The 19,413-nt window shown below is 54.3% G+C and overlaps 2 protein-coding genes across 2 annotated transcripts; one reads left to right on the top strand and one right to left on the bottom strand.

Moving 5' to 3' along the window:
• The first annotated feature begins 2,486 nt into the window (after nucleotides 1–2,486).
• LOC128801459 (keratin, type II cytoskeletal 6A-like) lies at nucleotides 2,487–6,270 on the top strand. Its single transcript, XM_053967339.1, has 9 exons — nucleotides 2,487–2,978; nucleotides 3,358–3,572; nucleotides 3,836–3,896; nucleotides 3,992–4,087; nucleotides 4,327–4,491; nucleotides 4,745–4,870; nucleotides 5,267–5,487; nucleotides 5,748–5,782; nucleotides 5,902–6,270. The coding sequence occupies exons 1-9, from the start codon at nucleotides 2,493–2,495 to the stop codon at nucleotides 6,108–6,110; spliced, it is 1,614 nt and encodes a 537-aa protein (XP_053823314.1). The 5' UTR covers nucleotides 2,487–2,492; the 3' UTR covers nucleotides 6,111–6,270.
• A 2,106-nt stretch (nucleotides 6,271–8,376) lies between these two features.
• Nucleotides 8,377–19,081, bottom strand: LOC128801451 (keratin, type II cytoskeletal cochleal). Its single transcript, XM_053967330.1, has 9 exons — nucleotides 18,295–19,081; nucleotides 17,373–17,581; nucleotides 14,712–14,772; nucleotides 13,976–14,071; nucleotides 13,136–13,300; nucleotides 12,543–12,668; nucleotides 10,973–11,193; nucleotides 10,438–10,472; nucleotides 8,377–9,551 (listed from the first exon to the last, which is right to left on the bottom strand). Exons 1-9 carry the CDS (start codon nucleotides 18,679–18,681, stop codon nucleotides 9,364–9,366), a joined length of 1,488 nt encoding a protein of 495 aa, XP_053823305.1. The 5' UTR covers nucleotides 18,682–19,081; the 3' UTR covers nucleotides 8,377–9,363.
• Between the last annotated feature and the right edge of the window lie 332 nt (nucleotides 19,082–19,413).

The following is a 19,413-nucleotide window of genomic DNA, read 5'->3' as shown; positions in this document are numbered from 1 at the left end:
GCAGATCCCTCAGGAGTTCTCCAGCCCCTTCCCTGGTGCTCCAGCCCCTTCCCCAGTTCCATTCCAGTCTCTGGACACGCTCCAGCCCCTCATGTTGTGAGGGGTCACTACATGGGGCATTAGCAGGAGTCTTGGAGCCACCAAAACCAGCTGGGGGGTGGGAAGGACGTGGAGGGAATTTTATGAATGGTGTTCTCAGACCTGTTCTTTCTGTGAAAACTGTCCACATTCCACAGAGTCATCAGGGTTGGAAGAGACCTTCAGGATGACCCAGTCCAGCACTACCATGACCACCCTAAACCCAAATGTGCCAAATCACCCTGATCAGGAAATATCCAAGTCTGGCCCAGGAGGGAGTTTCCATCATCTGTGACACCAACACTTGGTCCCACATCCAACAGGAACATCAGGAGGTGCTGCCCACTGCATCCACAGCTGGGTCACAGCACAGAGAGTTCAAAGCCTGTCATCCAGCCCAGGAAATGCCAGAGCCAGAATATTTGTTCTTCCAGGGCATCACATTTCTGGATACACAACCAACCTACGGCTGTCCCTGCCGAAGAGCAGGGCCCTGGTCTCCAGGCTGTCACCTCCTGCATCCCATCAGATTGCAGCCATGACCTGGGGCTGGTATTTCAGCAGGAGAAGATGATTCCCATTAATTTCAGCCCAGCCCAGATTAAAGCCTTAGTCATAATGACATGGATGGTGCTGGCACTCAGGGGCCTGGATTTGCAGTGTGTGGAGGGAGCTGATTGCAGGTTGGTGCCCATAAGGATTTTACAGAGTTCTTTAGGACAGCCCGAGGCTCAGTCACACGAGCTCCTCTCTCTTAAAAACGCCTGCTTGTTGTAACACACAGGAGCTGAAACACTCCCAAGACAGTTATTGTCATTCCAGGGTGTGTAATGCAAATGTTACAAGAACAGAGAGAAAAATAGAAATAAAATAAAAAAAGCTTAGCTGAAAAGCAAAACGAGATGATGAGAAACTGCTCATTTCCCTCCTGAAACCTGGTCACACTCACTTTTTTGTCCGGCTGCCACGTGTGCCAGAACCAGCTCCTGAAATATGCACCTGCAAACACCTGCAGCACATCCCAGTGCCTGAACACGGCTGGGGAAAGCTACGGATTCCCAGGAATGCTCTGTGGGAGGGCTGCCACCTCCTCCGAGGAGTGGGTGCTCAGCTTGGGCACCTGCAGCAGAGACAAACCATGACAAACCCCAGAGGCTGCAGGGGCTGGGAAAAGTCTGCCCACCCCTGGGCATCCAGACACGGCACCAGGAGAGACCTGGGAGCATTTCATCTGCTCTAGGACAATCCCCTGCGTGCTGGAGCTGAGACACCGTGTCCTTCACGGTCCTTCCTAACCCCTGTTTGGCTTTTCCTGGAAGCCACAGGGGGTAGGAGTGAAGAGAGCTGTCTGTGAGCAACGTCGTAAGCACTGAATTTCCTGGTGAGTAAGAGGGGAAAAATAACAGGCGTGGGGAGGGCAGCCTGGTAACACCGTGTGGAGGCAAGGTCATCCCATGAGTCAGGAAACAGATCAAAAATCTGCACAGGTGAAGCCCTGAGAAATCACTGAGTCAGCGTTTGTGGCATCACTGATGATGGAAACTCCCTTCTGGATCAGGTTCTGATGTTTCACCATCTGTTGTCAGTCCAAACCAGGGTGATTTGGCACTTTTGGAGACATGGTTTAGGGTGGTCATGGTAGTGCTAGGCTGGCAGCTGGACTGGGTCATCCTGAAGGCTGATGACTCTGTGCAATGTGGACAGTTCTCACAGAAAGAAAAGGTCTGAGAACACCACTCATAAAATTCCCTCCACATCCTTCCCACTCCCCAGCTGTTTTTTGGTGGCGGGTGCTCCAAGACTCCCCCATCACCACCCTGGCCCTCCCTCCATCACTTCTTTCCATCTCCTGTACCAGCTGTGCTTTAAAGAATTCTCGTTTAGGCACGAGAACAAGAGAACAGTTCCCACCAGGTTGGGACCTGAGGTGCTGTTGCCCCTCTGGAGTTTGCTCAAAACCTTGATCAGAGACTTCTCAGAGTTCAGAACCTGCACCACGAGCCAACACTCCAAAATCGACCAAATTAACCTTACACAACGCGTGTTGATTCATCCATGGACTGGAGATGAGCAAGCACTTGCCCAACAAGGAACCATCTCCTGCAGCAGTGGAAGGAGGGAGTGGGAAAGGGGTGGCTGCAAAAAGGAGCTGAGAAGCCACTATCGAGGTTTTCTCAGATATTTCAACACCAAAAAAATGCAACCTCTGCCCTTTTTTGAAAGCTCCATAGGTGCTCATGGTGAACTCACTGTGGGTGTGCCAGGCCTGGTTAATCAGTGGGATAAGCCCCACATCGGAGCCATCCCCTCCTAAGGAGGGTATAAAGGGCCAGTCCCAGGCTGGGGAAGCACAGCTTCACCTCCAGCCACTTCCTCTCATTCCTTTACTCCTTGGATCACTCCTGGCAGCTGCCATGTCCCGCCAGTGCGCCGTGAGGAGCCCGGCCAGAACTTGCTTCAGCGCTGCTTCTGCCTTCATCCCAAACGCCAGCAGCTCCAGCCTCTGCCTGCGCCCTGCACCCCAAGCTGGAGGCTGTGGGGCCACCACTGGCTATGGAAGGTTCACTGGAGGGTTTGGAAGCAGGAGCCTCCACAGCCTTGGCGAATGCCAGAGGATCTCTGCAGCTGGACGAGGTGGTGTCTCCTACGGACCTGCAGGTTTTGGTGCTGGCACTGGGATCTCCTGTGGGTTTGGTGGGGCAGTTGCTGGTCCATTTGGGTTTGGTGGTGGCCCTGGATTCCCTGCTGTCCCATTTGGGGGCATCCAGGAAGTGTCAGTCAACCAGAGCCTTCTGAAGCCGCTCAAGCTGGAGTTTCACCCCAATATCCAGAATATCCGTAAGGATGAGAAGGATCAGATTCAAACCCTCAACAATAAATTTGCCTCCTTCATCGACAAGGTGAGAGCTGAGAGTCCTGGTTATGCTGTGGTGATTCTTTGGTGGGGAAGCACAGAAAAGGGTGAATTATATCTTTAGCCACAATTTTGCTGCTCCTATACTGCCACTTCAAAAATCCCAGCAGCCTGGGAACAAATCCTGAGGGTTTCCAGCTTTGAGCCCATTTACACGTTTCAGGAACACTTCAGTGAGACCAGAAACAGGGACAAAGTGGTGGTACTGGATGTAAGGAAGCAGAGTTGGGAAAGACAGCAGGAGTGTTTAAATTGTCAGTGGTTCCTGAGGGGCTGAGACCTCCCACCTTCCAGCAAGTGAATTCTTGCAGGATGTCCCTCACATCTCCAAGGAAAACCATCCTAAAACACCCTTCTCTCTCCAGGTCCGATTCCTTGAACAACAAAACAAGGTCCTGGAGACCAAATGGGCTCTTCTGCAAGAACAAGGGAACAAAACAGTGAGAAAGAACATTGAGCCCCTTTTTGACACCTACCTAAACAACCTCAGGAGGCACCTGAGCAGCCTAATGACAGACAAGGAGAACCTGGGAGGGGAGCTGAGCAAGATGCAGAGCATTGCTGAGGACTTCAAGAACAAGTGAGTCTGTTCATGGTCTTCCTGGGCCTGGGTGGGCTGCAACAGATGCAGAAAACAAGGGAAAAAAGCCTTTTTGCTGATTTAATCCTTTGAGAAAAGCCTGAGTTTAATACAAGATATGGCTGAAAAGTCACAGGCAGAAAATTACAGGGCAAAAAGACTAAGGAGCAGAACTGTACACACAAAAAATTTAGAGGCTGGTCCTGAAAACATGAAATTATTTTAAAACAAGCCTAGACCACCCTTCCACCTCCATTCCACAGATATGAAGAGGAGCTCAACAAGCGCGCAGATGTTGAGAACGAGTTTGTGACCCTGAAAAAGGTGGGTGCCCACCCACCTGCAAGAAAGCCCTTCTCCAGCTTTTCCTCTGCTTCTCTGAAACTTGCCTCATTCTGGTGATGTGTCTCCTCTCCTAGGAGGTGGACACTGCCTATCTGGACAAGACAGAGCTGCAGGCCAGGCTGGATTCACTCACAGAGGAGATCGACTTCCTCAGAGCCCTCTACGAAGCTGTGAGCACCAAAGCTTATATCAGTCCTTGCCTTCCTTTCCCATTTCAGAGCCTCAGGGCTGACTGTTTTCCCCTCTGTTGCGCTAAATAATTCAATGGTTTTTCCATTTCACATTTCTGCATGAAGCTGTCTTGGAAAAATCCTTTTGTTCACCCAGCTCTCACCTCTCACCCTGGGGCTTTCCATCCTCCAAGCAACATTCGTGTTGTGACTCTCAGGAATATTTGCTGCTTTTGCAGGAGCTGTCCCAGATGCAGAGCCAGATCTCCGACACCTCTGTCATCCTGACCATGGACAACAACCGGAGCCTCGACATGGAGGGCATCATCGCCGAGGTGAAGGCGCAGTACGAGGACATCGCCAACCGCAGCCGCGCCGAGGCCGAGTCCTGGTACCAGTCCAGGGTAAGTGCCAGGGAAGGCTTCTGCAAGGAGAAAGCCATCGTGCCATCCCCAAAGCCCCCCGGGGAGATGGGTCCCACTGTGATTTTGAAACACAGAATATCCTCAGATTTAATAACCCCATGGAATTCGGAAGTGTTAATGTGGGATTGGGAACACTCACACATTTTGCAGCGCAAACACCCCCAAACCTACACTCTGTTGGGCTCTAAATCCAGTTTATTTTCCTTTGACTGGTTGTTCCTCTCTGTGACAGTACGAGGAGCTGCAGGCCACGGCCGGCAGGCATGGGGACGACCTCCGGAACACCAAGCAGGAGATCTCGGAGCTCAACCGCCACGTCCAGCGGCTCCGATCTGAGATTGACAGCGTGAAAAAACAGGTGAAGGACACCACCAGTGCATCAAATATGACTCTTGCTGTGACCTGACCTCTGAGTATCCCAGGGAATAAAAATAAATTCAACCAAGGGAGCTCTGCTGGATCAGGAATGAACATGACAGGATTTATATCAGAGCAGTGACATCACCAAGAGTTACTCAGTGTAGTATCAATGACCCCAAGGAGATTCTGAGAGTTGTGGAGGTAAATCCAGACTGTCACCTGGCTCAGGACATGGAGCAGTTCAATGAATTGGATTCAGTTCATGGGTCAGTGATGGTTAAGATCACACCTATTGATGTTAACCCAAACATCAGACCTGGGATCGGGACCTCAGGATACAAAGAGATGGATTATGCTCTTGATAAGGAATGAAAATCTGGATTTTCCCCTGCAGGTCACTGGGTTGCAGACGGCCATCAATGATGCAGAACAGCGTGGGGAGCTGGCCCTCAAGGACGCCAGGGCCAAGCTGGAGGAACTGGAGACAGCCCTGCAGAAAGCCAAGGCTGACCTGGCCAGGCAGCTCCGGGAATACCAGGAGCTCATGAACGTCAAGCTGGCCCTGGACATTGAGATCGTGACCTACAGGAAGCTGCTGGAGGGCGAGGAGTGCAGGTGGGTGGGATTTTATATACCAGTTTTCTGAGGTGCAATGGAGTTAAAGACCCTGGTCAGGTTTTGGTCCACATTCAGACCTGGAAGCTGTTTAAAGACCACTGAGTGCCTGTGAAGAGGAGCTGTTTAGGAACAGCAGCCTTTCACACAGACTTCCCAGCTTTCAAAAATATTCAATGGAAATTTTGCTGCCTTTGTGAGCAGGTCCTGCTCACGGGTTCCCTTTGAAGTCTCACTGGCTCTCTTTTGCTCCCTGACAGGCTCTCTGGGGAAGGCGCTGGCTCAGTGAACATCTGTAAGTAACTTTGAGAGACATTTGGCACTTTCTAGATCTACCTCCCACCCCTGCTTAGAGCCTATCCCACTCACCCACTTCCTGTGGATTCCTCTCATGAGGTCGTTTTCCTCTGGCAGCTGTGACCAGAAGCACTTCAGGAATGGGATATGGAAGCAGGAACTGCCTGAGCTCCAGTGGCGGGGCTGCAGGTGGGCTCTGTGCTGGAATGGGAATGGGCTCCATCTCCGGAAGTGGATACGGCACAGGTGGCTCTTGCATGGTCGGAGGCAGCAGCTCCAGCTTCAAGTCCATCTCCACCAGCTCTTCCTCCGGGAGATGTTATTGAGGAGCTGACTCCAGGCCCCAGCGCCACCAGCGCTGAGGCTCCTCTTGGGTCCAATTCTCACCCAGCTCCTTCAAAAGATTTGGAAATAAAACCCATCTGTCACTATTTATAAAAAAGATGCTGTGCTCCCGTTTGTCCTTTGACCCTCAACATTCTTCATTTCCCAGTGTTTGTCTAATAAAAGGCATGTGGAATTAATTATGTCGCATCCTCTTTTTAATTCCAATTCTTTTATCTTACCTTGTGGCAAAGGGTGGTTGGCACAGCACAGTAACTTTGCTGCTTTGAAGGTAAAAAAAGTCACACGGAAGTTGAGACAACTCCTTCCACTCCAACTCCATGGACCTCATATCCAACAGGAATAGAACATTTGGATGTTCCATTTCCATGAGGATGGGAAGACATGTACCCTTCCTGCTTGGTACAAGAGAAAGTCCTTTTATCTTAATTCTTCCATTATGACATCTCAGCCTTTTATGCCACAGTAGTTGTGCCCAAACTTCTGTAATCGAATGGGATGAGTCACGGAGGGGTATAAATCCGATTTTCCCAAGAAAATGAGTGCTGCAGCTCGTCTGATCTGCACACACATCTGCAGGGACTGACAAAACACCTCCACTACCATTACCATAATTAGAAATGGAAAATACCCATTAAACCAGTTGGGGGCTGGACTGGGCGCACAGCAGGCACAGCCCGTGTCCCCACCAGGAGCTCCACTGCCTGCAGGCCCACGTCCAGACACTTCTGTGAGGGGTAACAGCCGAGATCCACACCTGGATGGAACCATCGAGGACGTCAGGGCCTGGCAGGAAAACAAAGAGAGCACCTGGAAAGGGCTCTGCCTGCGGTGAGGTGAGCACCCCCAGCTCTCCCAGCCGGGCTCCAGAGGGGCTCCAGCCCTGGAGCAGCTCCGTGGCCTCCTCTGGGCTCTCTCCAGCAGCTCCTCATCCTCCCTGTGCGGGACCCCAGGGCTGGAGCAGCTCTGCAGGTGGGGTCTCACCTGGGCACAGGGGCAGAGCCGCCCTCCCTCTGCCCACGCTGGGGCTCAGCCCCGCTCGGGGGTCTCTGGGTTCTGTCCAGCTCTCACCCCCTGGCACCCCCAGGTCCTTCTCCCAGGGCTGCTCCATCTGCTCATCCCCCAGGGTCCATCCTGGGGGTCGCCCTGACCCAGGGGCAGCTCCTGCCCTTGGTCTTGTTAAACCTCAGCAGATTCCCACAGGACGCTGCTCCAGCCTGTCCAGGTCCCTCGGGATGGTCCCGTCCTTCAGAGCTGTCACCTGCAGCCACCCAGACCAACTGCCCTTCCCAGGTCCTGGCAGCCAAAAATTCACGGAGCAGCACTGGAGCACTTGGAAATCCCTGGTAACGCTGAGTGAGACCCACAGCTCCTCCAAAGTATCCCAAAACCACACAATTCCTGCCCAAGTGTCCCAAAGCCACCCAAGGGATGACAAACAGGGGCACTCTCTCCCCAAACTGGCTCAGAACAGATCAGCTGGGAGGTGCTGGGCTGCGGCGGGGCTGGGTAAGAGGCAGTTCAAGGATTCCTCACCCCAGAGGAATCAGCATTCCCAAGGGATCCCAAAGCCTCTGGCCCTGGCTCCACAGAGCTGTGCCTCCAGCCAGGGATGTCCCGCCAGGCTGGGACAGGGCTGGGAGAGACACAGCCCACCCTGGGCTGGGCCCAGCTCCCGCCGGGCCCCCCAGGCAGAAGGAATTGTGTCCCTGTTCCCAATGAGCCAGACCCCAGCTCCCAGCTCCGAGGAGGCTCGAACATTCCCACGAGGGAGCCAGGGCTGGGACAGGGACAGCGGATCATGGCAAAGCTGGGAACAAAGCTGGGAGGAAAGCTGGAAAGAAAGCTGTGAATAAAGCCGGGAATGAAGCTCCCCACGTTTCCCATTGCACTGGGACACAGAAGCATCTTTTCCATGCTCAGGATTTTCGCTGTTTTTTCCCAGGGAATCCAGGTTGAAGAAGGGCTAAAATCCTGCTCCTCCCTCCCATTAAAACCAGATTCCATTTCAGCCCTGAGCTCAAACCATGACTCTGAACAAACTCCCCCCTTCCCTCTGCCCAGACACCAGGCAGGCAAAATCCAGCCAGGAATGAAGTGTGCAGGCAGCAAACCCCGAAGCCTGCCCCTGCCCACAGCCCTGCTTCAGGTGACAGAGCCAGGGCAGGGCTGGAAGGTGATTCCTGCATCTTCTCCAGAGCTCCTGAGCACCCAGAGCAGCAAAAAGAACTCGGCTGAGACTGGACATGCAGCTAAAAGGGAAACTTTATTAAACGACTCGTGAGAGACATAAAAAGTGTAAAAATCCAACCCAAACCCCAATGCCAGGACAGGGCTGAACATCAACACAAAAACTGGGAGCAGGTCCTTGGAGTTAGTTCCCTAAAAACTCTTCCTACTGCAGTAACAACAATTTCCCTGGTATGCTGAAGACCCATTTTGGCAGGAACAAGGAGCTTTTGGAATGGGGCATCAACTGAACCCTCACTGCAGGAAACTCCAGATATCACTAAACACCCCTAAATAGGGAGTGGTAAACAGAGACACCCAAAAACAGGGAATTTATCTCCCAATTCAGTGGGACACATGGCATTTGAAGCAGTTTTAGATCCCTCAAGCTTTGGGCTTCATTTAAAGAGAGGGAAAGGGTGTAGGAGGTTCTTGAGGAGTTATTTTGCTACAAGGAGCCTGGAACCAATCTGTCAGAGCTGCCTTTGGTCAGAAACAGCTTCAGTCACAGGAGAATGTTGAACCCCAACCCTGAGCCCATTTCCAAAGAAAATAAGGGGAGACCCAAACCTATTTTCTTCCTGGTATATTTTAAAAACCCAACACAGGGTGAGCCCTCTGCAAGGGTTGAGGAGCCTGAGGGATTAGAGTCTTCCAAATCCTGTTAAGAGGGAGAGAATCTTCTGGTCTTGTGCAGAAGCACAGCAGAAATGTGGGATTTGCCTTTCCAAGGGTGAAATCCAGCCTGGAGCAGGGGGTACCAAGCACAAGGGTAACAGCAGGGATACCCCACCTGCATCCCGGGATAAATTTCACCCCACAGGCTTGATCCTGCTCCCAGAGGAATGGCTGAAACCCAAGAGTGCAGGGTCAAGCCCCGGCAGGCAGGGGCAGGGCCTCAGCACTGCAGGCGTTTTGCAGCCAATTCATCCTGCAAAAGGCTCCAAGACTTTTCCTTCCGTGGTTTCCCTCAGGTGCTGGGAATGCCAAGCTCCATTCTTGGAGTTACTTCCTGACGCTCCTCCGGCTGGACGAGGTGGTGGTGATGGTGTAGGACTTGGAGGAGCCTCCAGAGGAGAACCCGAGCGCTCCGCTGCCCATTCCCGACGCCAGGCTGAGGCCTCCTCCGATCCCTGCTCCCAGGAATCCGCCGGAGCTGGAATATCCGCCCCCGCCGCTGGAGCTGACCACGGCTGGGGTGGGAGAGCAGCAAAGGGAACGTGAGCACCTGGAAACTGCACCCAGCTGGGCACCCTCAGGCAAGGCTGCCATGGGATCACGGAATGCTTTGGGTGGGAAGAACATTAAAGCCCATCCAGTGCCACCCCTGCCACGGGCAGGGACACCTCCCACTACCCCAGGCTGCTCCAAGCCCTGTCCAAGCTGGCCTTGGGCACTGCCAGGGATGGGGCATCTTCTTGGAAATCCATTCCAGGGCCTCCCCATCCTCACAGGGAAGAGTTTCTTCCCGATATCCCATTTAAGCCTCCCCTTTTTCAGTTTAAAGTCCTTCCTTTTCGTCATGTCACTCCATCACCCAGCCTGGCTCAGGATCCCCTGAGCTTGGAGCACTCATGGAGAGCCCCTAGAAAATCCACGGAAAATCCCATTTCACAAACACACTCAGCTCAACTCCTGATGCCCCAAAGCTGTGGGAATGTGGTTCCCCAATTCCCAGCAGGAATTAAGTGGCTGAAAATCAGAGCCACTGGTTTGGAGCATCCCTGAGTAAGCAGCTCCTGCCCAAGGTCCAGGCCAGGTGAGGATCCAACACTTCCCGAGCTGGAAAAACGCCCTCTGCCATCACCTGTGCACTAATTCCCAACCCAGGGAATGCATTTCCCATCAGTGCTTTTCTATCCACACAAAAATGGGGGGAAAGGAAGATAAATGCTGCCCCAATTCCAATTTCATCCAGGTGAGTTGGAGCTGAGCTCGGGATGGAGCCCCAGCACCACCCCCAGTCCCAGGGTGCTCCCACTGAGGAGGGGCTCAACTGGGTGAACTGGGACACTCTGAGCCCCTTTTCCATGGGTTTGGAATGAGGTGGAACCACTACAAACAACAAAATCCACTCACAGATGTTGACGTTGCCAACTCCATCCCCAGCCAACCTGAAAAGATAAAGACAAGGGGAGGGATTAAACTCAGTTTCCTTGGTCCTGGGGGTGGAGGAGGAGGACAGAGGCAGGGAGTAACTACTCCAACTGTACTCATCCAGGGAGGATCCCTGCGCCCTCCAGGGCTTTGTTCCAGCCCTGCATTTACCACTGAGGGGGAGGACAGAGCACAGAGGTTCTGTCCTAATTCCACAGGGATTTCCACTTGGAAATGTTCTGCCACAGCATCAAACATGATGGAAACCAATTCTTTCCTTCTTCACTTATTTTGCCCAGTTTTTTTTTTTCCCTCCAGAATCTGCCAGTTTGGCTCTTCTGCCAAAGCATTTCCAGGACCAGAACTCAGTTTTTCAAAACTTTCCTTGTCTGCATTTCCTTGTGGAAATCAGAACTGGGCTCTCACAGTGTCCCCAGGCAAAGGGAGCAAAGGGCTGGATCCTTCCCAGAGGGAACACGGGGAATCTTTGCTCACCAATCCCCCCAGGTGTCCTCACCTGCTCTCCTCGCCCTCCAGCAGCTTCCTGTAGGTCGCGATCTCGATGTCCAGGGCCAGCTTGACGTTCATGAGCTCCTGGTATTCCCGGAGCTGCCGGGCCATGTCAGCCTTGGCTTTCTGCAGAGCGGCCTCCAGCTCCTCCAGCTTGGCCCTGGCGTCCTTGAGGGCCATCTCCCCGCGCTCCTCGGCCTCGGCCACGGCCGCCTCCAGCTTTGCTCGCTGCAGGGACAGAGCGGCCACATCAGGGGGCTCCTGATCCCTGGAGGAGGATCCTGGGCTCCAAACCTCCGGCTCTGCTGCCCAGATCCCCTTCATGGACATGGAGCTCAACTGGATCCCTGGGTCTTCATCCCTACCGGGTTTCTTGGGCATTAGATGGAGATGGAAACTCATCTCCTTCCAAGGTCTCCCAGAAGGAAGACCAAGTTTCTCTCCACTGGCTAGACTTTTTTCAAGTGATCCTCAGCTTCCCAGTCCCCCACATCCCACAGATCCTTTGGGGTTCAGGAAAGCTCAGGTCTTCTCTGCTGATTTCCCCAGAGTTTTTTCAGAGCTGGGCAGGCTCTGGCTGAGATGCGGGCGGGTGTGGACTGGAGCACACCTGGAGCTACCAAACACCCACACCCACCCCAAGACCAGCCCTGTGGGGCCCCAGGGAACCCCCAGCTGTGCCCCCACAGCTCCCAAACCTCCGTGTTTGGCACAAAGGGCTCCCAAGAGGCTTTGTGCTCCATCCATTGTCCAAGGGAGCCCCACCAGGACAGCTCTTGGCTGGTGCCAGAGCCTCCCTGCCCTGAAACCAAATAATCCGGGATGAATCACCAGGTTTATCTGGAGCTTTGGGAGCTCCAGGCCAGGCCTAAGCCACGGCCCCGATAAAGCGATAAAACCCCAGTGAAAGCAAACAGAGCTCCCCAAATCTCTGTGTGTGTGCCCAAACATGGTGTTCCCTACTGGGAAAGGGAGTGGACAGTGATCCCAGGAACAGGAGGGCACAATGGTTGTGTGGGGGCCCCTCTGTGTCCCAGGGGTGATTTCCTCTCCCAAATCCACCTTCCTGGCAGGATCACCCTGCTCCCAATGCTCCCCCTCCCCCAGCAGAACTAAAATCCTTCAGGATGAGCAGTGCAGCCACCCCAGAATGGATCTTAGAGACCATGGAATTGTGAAGGTTGGAAAAGATCTACGAAATCACCAAGTGCAAAGGGTTCTGTGACACCCAGCCCCCTGAAACATCCCGAACATCACAGAATGTCCGGAGTTGGAAGGAATCCACAAGGACCATCATGGCTCAGCACATGACAACCTTAAAAATCCCATTAACCCTGAAATTCAACACTTGAGAGTGTCATCCAAAGGTTGCTGGAGCCCTGGCAGCCTTGGGGCTGTGACCATTCCCTGGGGAGCCTGTTCAGTGCCAGACATCCTCTGGGGGAAGAAGCTTTTCCCAATACCCACACTGACCCTCCCCAGCTACTCCCTCAGATGCTATCCCAGGTCCCCAGAGGGATCGGTGCCAGATCCCAGCTCCAAGGCCAGAGAAGGACAGGAGAGGGGCAGCTCCTCACCTGGGCCTTGGCATTCTCGATCTCCCCCTGGATCCTCTGGATGACCCTGTTGATCTCCGTGATCTCATTCTTGGTGTTCCTCAGGTCATCGCCGTGTTTCCCGGCTGTCACCTGCAGCGCCTCATACTGGGACAGAGCAGTGGGACACAGAGTGATGGGGTGAGGATGGCAGGGAATGAGCAGGATAGAGCCCCCCCCCCCACTCATGGCACAGGGGATACACGTGCTGACACAGCTGGAGATCATGGAATGGTTTGGCTTGGAAGGGACATTAAAGCCCATTCAGCATCACCCCTGCCATGGCCAGGGACATCTTCCACTGTGCAGGGAACTCCAAGCCCCATCCAACCTGGCCTTGGACACTTCCAGGGATGGGGCAGCAACATCTTCCCTGGGAAATCCATTCCAGGGCCTCCCCACCCTCACAGGGAGGAATTTCTTCCCAATATCCCATCTATCCCTGCCCTTTTGCACAGGGAAGCCATTCCCTGTGTCTCATCACTTCAGGCCCTCTCCAGCTCTCCCGAAGCCCCTTTAGGCACTGGAAGGGGCTCCAAGGTGTCCCTGGATGCTTCTCCCCTCCCAGAGCTCACCTTGCTCTGGTACCAGGACTCGGCCTCGGCGCGGCTGCGGTTGGCGATCTCCTCGTACTGCGCCTTCACCTCGGCGATGATGCTGTCCAGGTCCAGGTTCCGGCTGTTGTCCATGGACAGCACCACCGAGGTGTCGGAGATCTGCGCCTGCAGCTCGTTCAGCTCCTGCAGGAAAACCAAGCCCATTAGTCAGTGAGGTTTCAGGAACCCTCTTTTGGAAGCTCATTAAAGGGAGACTCCAAGGAGAAAAGGGAAAGGGAGGCAGATAAGAATTCCATCAAAATAATTACTAATTAGGAGGGAAACAACCTTGCAAAGCACAGAGCAACAACCAACAGCAAAGCTGGAGCTGTTTATCCCTACTTTGGCAGCAGGGCTGCTTATCCCACTGTTGTCCCATTCCTTAGACAACATCCCTAGTTCTGCTAGTGCAGAACCTGGAGGGGCCAAATTCCAGCACCTCCCTCAAGGACGTGTGTCCAGCTCAGGTAATCCCTGATCTTGCAAACAATGGGGAGGAGGAAGGAGCCTGGAACAAGCAGCTTTCCTTCATTCCTGTCACACAGCACCACCTCCCCAGCCACTCGTTTTCTTTTTTTTCATACAAACAGCATCTCAAATACAACGTCTGTCCCCTTATGTCTGCAATCCATCCATCCCACATCCCACACAGGGAGAAATCCGTGGGACAAGCCACAGAATTCAGAGGAATCACTTCACTTGCAGGCATAGTTTTGCTTATGGAAGGAAAGACTCCACGAATCCATCACCTTCCCCTCGTTCATTTTCCCAGCCAGCATTCCCTGTTGTGCCCCTCTGAAGCAGCACAAGGGTCCTCACCGCCTCATGGAAAGCCCTCAGGAAGTTGATCTCATCTGTCAGAGCATCCACCTTGGCCTCCAGCTCCACTTTGTTCATGTAGGCAGCATCCACATCCTGGAAAAATGAGGAATAATCCATTGAGATTGTGGAGCTTTGATGCGTGAGCCCCCCCAGCCTCTGATGGATTCCAAAGCAGAGTTCCCCAAACCAGCTCCAGGTGTCCCAGTGGTACCCCAGGGCCTACAAGTAATCTCCCAGGGCACTGAATGCTGCTGGAGAGCAGATCCTGAGAGTCCTGGGGATCCCTTGGATCCCTGTTTGCAAGTTCAGTGTCAGTTTTGACACGGAGACCTCGGGAAAGATCCCAAATAAAGATCTGGCATCATCTCCAATACCCCTGGGACCCGCCACCTCTTCCCTGCATTTTGGAGACCTCAAGGCCTCCCCTGAGCTGCCTTTGGATGGAATTCTGCCCCTCAGAGCTTCATCAGAGCTGGAGTAAACTGTGAGTAGAGCAAAGAGTAAAGTGTGAGTAGGGGCAAACAGGGGGAAGGGCTGCACACACTGATGATCAATCCCAGGGAAGAGCCACGGCTGCCCCATCCCTGGAAGTGTCCAAAGCTGGACGGGGCTTGGAGCACCCAGGGCCCACGGAAGGTGACCCTGCCCATGGCAGGGGTGGGAATGGGATGGATTTTAAGGTCCCTTCCCACCCAACCCATCTGAGGATTCCCTGACCCACGATGATATTCACCTTCTTGAGCACCACGAACTCATTCTCGGCCGCCGTGCGCTTGTTGATCTCGTCTTCGTATCTGCCAAAAAAAAAAGGGATTTCTGTGAAGTTAGAGCCTGGATGAAAGGAAAAACATCCCAGTGAAAGGTTATCCCAGGTCTTGTCTCTATTCCTCCATTTCCTGGGAGCCAGCCCAGCAATTCCCCAGGGGGGTGCACCAGCGGTGCCACAGGCCTGCTCTGGAGGAGCTGCTCCACGCCACCACCACCACCTGGAAAGTGTCCCCTCTCTGCTCTCCCACAATCCTTAAAATTCCCTGTGCTTCAGAAGATTCCTGCTCCTCCTTTGGGGTGGGTCCAGGCCGTGCCTCCACTTTTCCACCAACCCTTCAGGGAGCAAATTCAAAGCAGGAGAGACACAAACTCCTCTGGGCTGATCCCAGCACCTGCTGGAGCTGCTTCCACTCTGCACTTCCCTGCTCCAGACTGCTGGCAACATTCAGCAGGTGTTGAACACATGGCACTGTCCTGGGTAATTAATTACCCTCAGGTAATTACCCTGAGGGTAATTAATTACCCTCATTCTCCTCCAAAGCCTCACCAAGTTCCAGTCTTGGTGACTCCTGTTCTTTAGGTGTTCACCCTCAGATGAGGGGCTCACCTGAAAATCTCCGGGGGTTCACCTAAAGGTCTCCAGCAGATAAAAATTCCTCTCCATAGCTTTTACAAGACCACCACTGATTCGCAAACCTGGATCTTGGAGCCCACCTGCACCTGTCTGTGCACTGCCAACCTGCCCAAACATCCAGCCCCAACCTGCTCTGGGGATCTGGGAATCCAGAAAGCCTCCAAGGAACAGAGCAGGAAGCACTTTGGCTGTTTGGGAATTGTTGCCAGGTTAAGGCTCTTTATTTACATGGGCCCTGCATGGCCAGAGCTGGAATTTGCCTTCCAAAGCAGGAGCTGCTTCACCTGCCCAGCCTCCCTGGCCCTCCCTCCCGCTCCCACCTGGAATTGTGCCCATCCACACCAGGATTAATGGACGTTGCCCCTCTGGAGGTCAGTGAGCTGCCAGTGCTATTCCAGAGGAATAAATCCCGGGAAGTGACGCAGAGGCGCCACCTCCACACACAAGGGACCAGCAGAGAGGTAAAAACACTGAATTCTTCCTCATCAAATTCCTCATTTCCTTGGGGGCAGCTCCACCAAGCTGGTCAATGAGCTGGTAAAGCATGGAATCTTGGAATGATTTGGGTTTGTAGAGACCATAAAGCCCATCCCATTCCCACCCCTGCCATGGGCAAGGACACTTTCTGCTATCCCAGGCTGCTCCAAGCCCTGTCCAGCCTGGCCTTGGGCACTGCCAGGGATGGGGCAGCCACAGCTTCTCTGGGAAATCCATCCCAGGGCTTCCCCACCCTCACAGGGAGGAATTTCTTCCTAAATTGTCCAGTAGTGTCCCAATACCCCTCTGAAAGCCCAGGACACTCACTCCTTGGAACTGAGCCCTGTGAGCAGCATGATCCCAGCTGGTTCCACACCCTCTCCCACTGCAGTTCCTGAGTTAGGGGCTGGGTCTCATCCCTGGAGCCTTTCCTCCCCTAAATACCATCTGGAAACCAAACCTATGGAAAAGAGGCCACAGGCAGCCCTAGAGCACATCATGGTTTAGGTTTTCCATCTATAATTGAGATTTTCTCCATATAAAACAGGTTCTGCATTCTAGTTATTGCATCCTCACTCCCTCAGCTCCTAATTCCTGCTTCGCTTCTGTTAGCACACAGAGGGTTTGGCTTTCCATGGATCTGTAGGCTACAGGAATGAATCCATGAGTCCAAGGACTGAATCCATGGGGAATGTAACTAAACTTTGGGGTTTAATCCCTCTGGCTGCAAACCAGCTCCTTGCAGAGATTCCAAGGCTGATTGTGGATGGAATAATCAGGCAGGGCTGGGGGCAGCATCATTCCCAAGCAGCTCTTCAGGAATCTCTGGGTATTGACCCTCCCTAAACACACCCTGGGAATTATCAGCTCTGTTTGTTTGCAGTTCCTGCCTGATCCAGTTTGCCAGCTCTGTCCTATTCTTCCCTTCCCTTCTCAGAGGTATTTCCTGGCTGGGCTGGGCTGCCCCGGGCTGGGACAAAGGCCACCTTTCTTCTGGGGCTCCTCCCAGGTGACACTGAAAAGTCACTGAAGAATTGCAGGGCAGCTGCTCCATTCCCTGCCCAGGGAATCAGCCGGGAGCTCCTGTGGAACTCTCGGGGCTCCGGCCACCCCAAAGAGCCACTTCTGACCCTGAGGAGGCCCCAGAGCACCACCTCCAACCCCAGGGAGGCCCCAGGATGTCACCTCCAACCCCAGGGAGGCCCCAGGATGTCACCTCCAACCCCAGGGAGGCCCCAGGATGTCACCTCCAACCCCAGGGAGGCCCCAAAATGCCACTTCCAAGCCTGAGCAGGCCCCAAAGCAAAGCCAAGAGGATGGAGGCACCGGCCCAGGGAGGAACAAGGTGTCAGAAACAACGAGCAAGAAGAATCCAGGCAGCTTCTCTGCACCAAACACCTCATTCCAGGCCAGAAAACATCTCCCTCCCTGGCAGGAGAGCCGGGGACATCCGTGCCCAGCCACTGGCCCAGCCGGCGGCTCCACCACCCCCTTAGGGGGACACTGATACTTCACTTGGTCTTGAAGTCCTCCACGAGGTCCTGCATGTTCTTGAGCTCTCCCTCGAGGCGCCCCTTGTCCGCCAGGAGCCCGTCCAGCTGCCGCCGCAGGTTGCTGATGTAGGTCTCGAACATGGGAGCGATGTTGCTCCGTGTCGTCTTCTGCTCCTGGAGGAGGCTCCACTTGGTCTCCAGCATCTTGTTCTGCTGCTCCAGGAACCGCACCTGGGAGGGAGCGCAGGGGTCATTTGGGATGGTGGGAGAGAGGGGAGCTTACACGGCAGGGGATGGAAGGACTGGGCTGCAGGTGGGAATCCCAGCCCGGGAATTTGGGTGTTCACGGGAAGCACCAGGGGAGGGTCGTGGAGACCCCTCTAAAGAGGTTGGCTGCTCTGGGACCTGGTTTGTGACTTGGAGGCTTTGGAGGAGTTAAAGAAAAGCAGATTCTGCTGGGCTGATACTTGACAGAAACCTGCCCCAGACATCAAACCCTCCAATTGCTCCAACTCCAGGGCTGGATTCCTCACATTTCGGGGATGCCAGAGTGGGATTTACACAAGGTCAGTTAGTGCAAGAGAGCCAAGCTGTGCAGGGCAGTATGAACAACCAGGGCAGGCTCTGGTTCCATCTGCTCTCCTGGGACAGGCTCTGGTTTTAGCTGCTCTCTTGGGAAAACTCCCTCCAGGACCCTCTCCCTCCCCAGATTTGGTGTTGGGGTGTAATTTGGGCAATCCCAGGTAAATCAAGGCTGCAAAGGCAGCCCGAGCAAGGCGACCTGTTCTGTTGGCAATGCTTTAATACATCAAATAATAAGAATTATTTGATTGCAGTGGGCAAATCCCACCACGTTCTCCAGGACTGATCCTCACCCCGTTCGTGATTAAACCAATTTTGGGTCCCAGCTACTGTTCAGCACCCCCAGAGCTCCGAGCCCTCACCTTGTCAATGAAGGAGGCAAATTTGTTGTTGAGGGTCTTGATCTGCTCCTTCTCCTCCTTGCGGACCCTCTGGATGCTGGGGTCGATCTCCAGGTTGAGGGGCGTCAGGAGGCTCTGGTTGACGGTGACCTCCTGGATGCCGCCGGGGCTGAGGCTGCCCCCGAAGCCCGCTCCCCCATAGCCGTAGCCCGAGCGGACGCTGAAGGAGCTGCCCCCTCCCAGGCTGATCCTCTTGCTGGCCGAGCCCAGGCTGTAGAGGCTGGCGCTGCCGAAGCCGCCGGCGCGGCCGAGGCCGGAGCTGCGGCTGGAGGAGACGGAGCTGACCCGCACCTGGCTCAGGGCTGGCCCGGCGGCCGAGCGGGAGCTGAAGGTCACAGAGCGGGACATGCTGCTCCGAGGGACGGTCCGGCTTGCCTCGCTCTTGCAAAGCTCGGAGAGGCTGCGCTGGAGCCCAGGGGAGTGAGAGCGCTCCCGCTGCCTCCCCTTTTATCCGTTAGAAAAGCTGGGCTTGGCCCAAGGGCACCGCAGGGATCATTTTACTGCTCGGAGCTGGGTGTGCCTGGCCGCATTCCCACCCTCCAGCGGAGAAGGGAAGGGCCGCGGGGAAGGGACAGGACACACCTGGCGCCGCGTCCCCGCTCTGCTCCTCTGCCACCTGCGGGCTGAGCCCCAGCCCTGATCCCCGTTCCCTCCGGATTCGCCGTGCCCAGCCGGGTGTTGCAACGAGCAGGGGGGGGCACAGGGAAAATACACATGGATTTGGAAGTGCTGCAGGCGGGCTCTCCCCTGGGCACGGCCCAAAGCTGATAAAGGGGCCCCGGCGCCAGGTCCTGGCTGTTTAATATAAACCAGGGCACTGCCCGGGCCCTGCCAGCAGTACCCAGATCCTGCCAGCTCAGGGGGGGGGGGGCTGTATTTGCCCTTCCCTCTCCTGCTAGTCCCTCAAATAAATCCTCCAAACCGAAGTGGGTTCGGAGGGTTGCACCCACCCAACATTTAGTCCACACTCAAAAGGAGACAGGATTAAAATCCTGCCCCAGCGTTCTGGGTCCCTGCTTGAATTTTGGAGTTCTATGAAGAAAAAGCAGAGGAAAAAATTGGGTTTCAGGGTTTTCACCA

The sequence above is a fragment of the Vidua chalybeata genome, chromosome 30 (genome assembly GCF_026979565.1).
Source record: "Vidua chalybeata isolate OUT-0048 chromosome 30, bVidCha1 merged haplotype, whole genome shotgun sequence".
Taxonomy (NCBI): domain Eukaryota; kingdom Metazoa; phylum Chordata; class Aves; order Passeriformes; family Viduidae; genus Vidua; species Vidua chalybeata.
The sequence above is the reverse complement of the archived record's forward strand: the minus strand, read 5'-3'. Positions and strand labels throughout refer to the sequence as shown.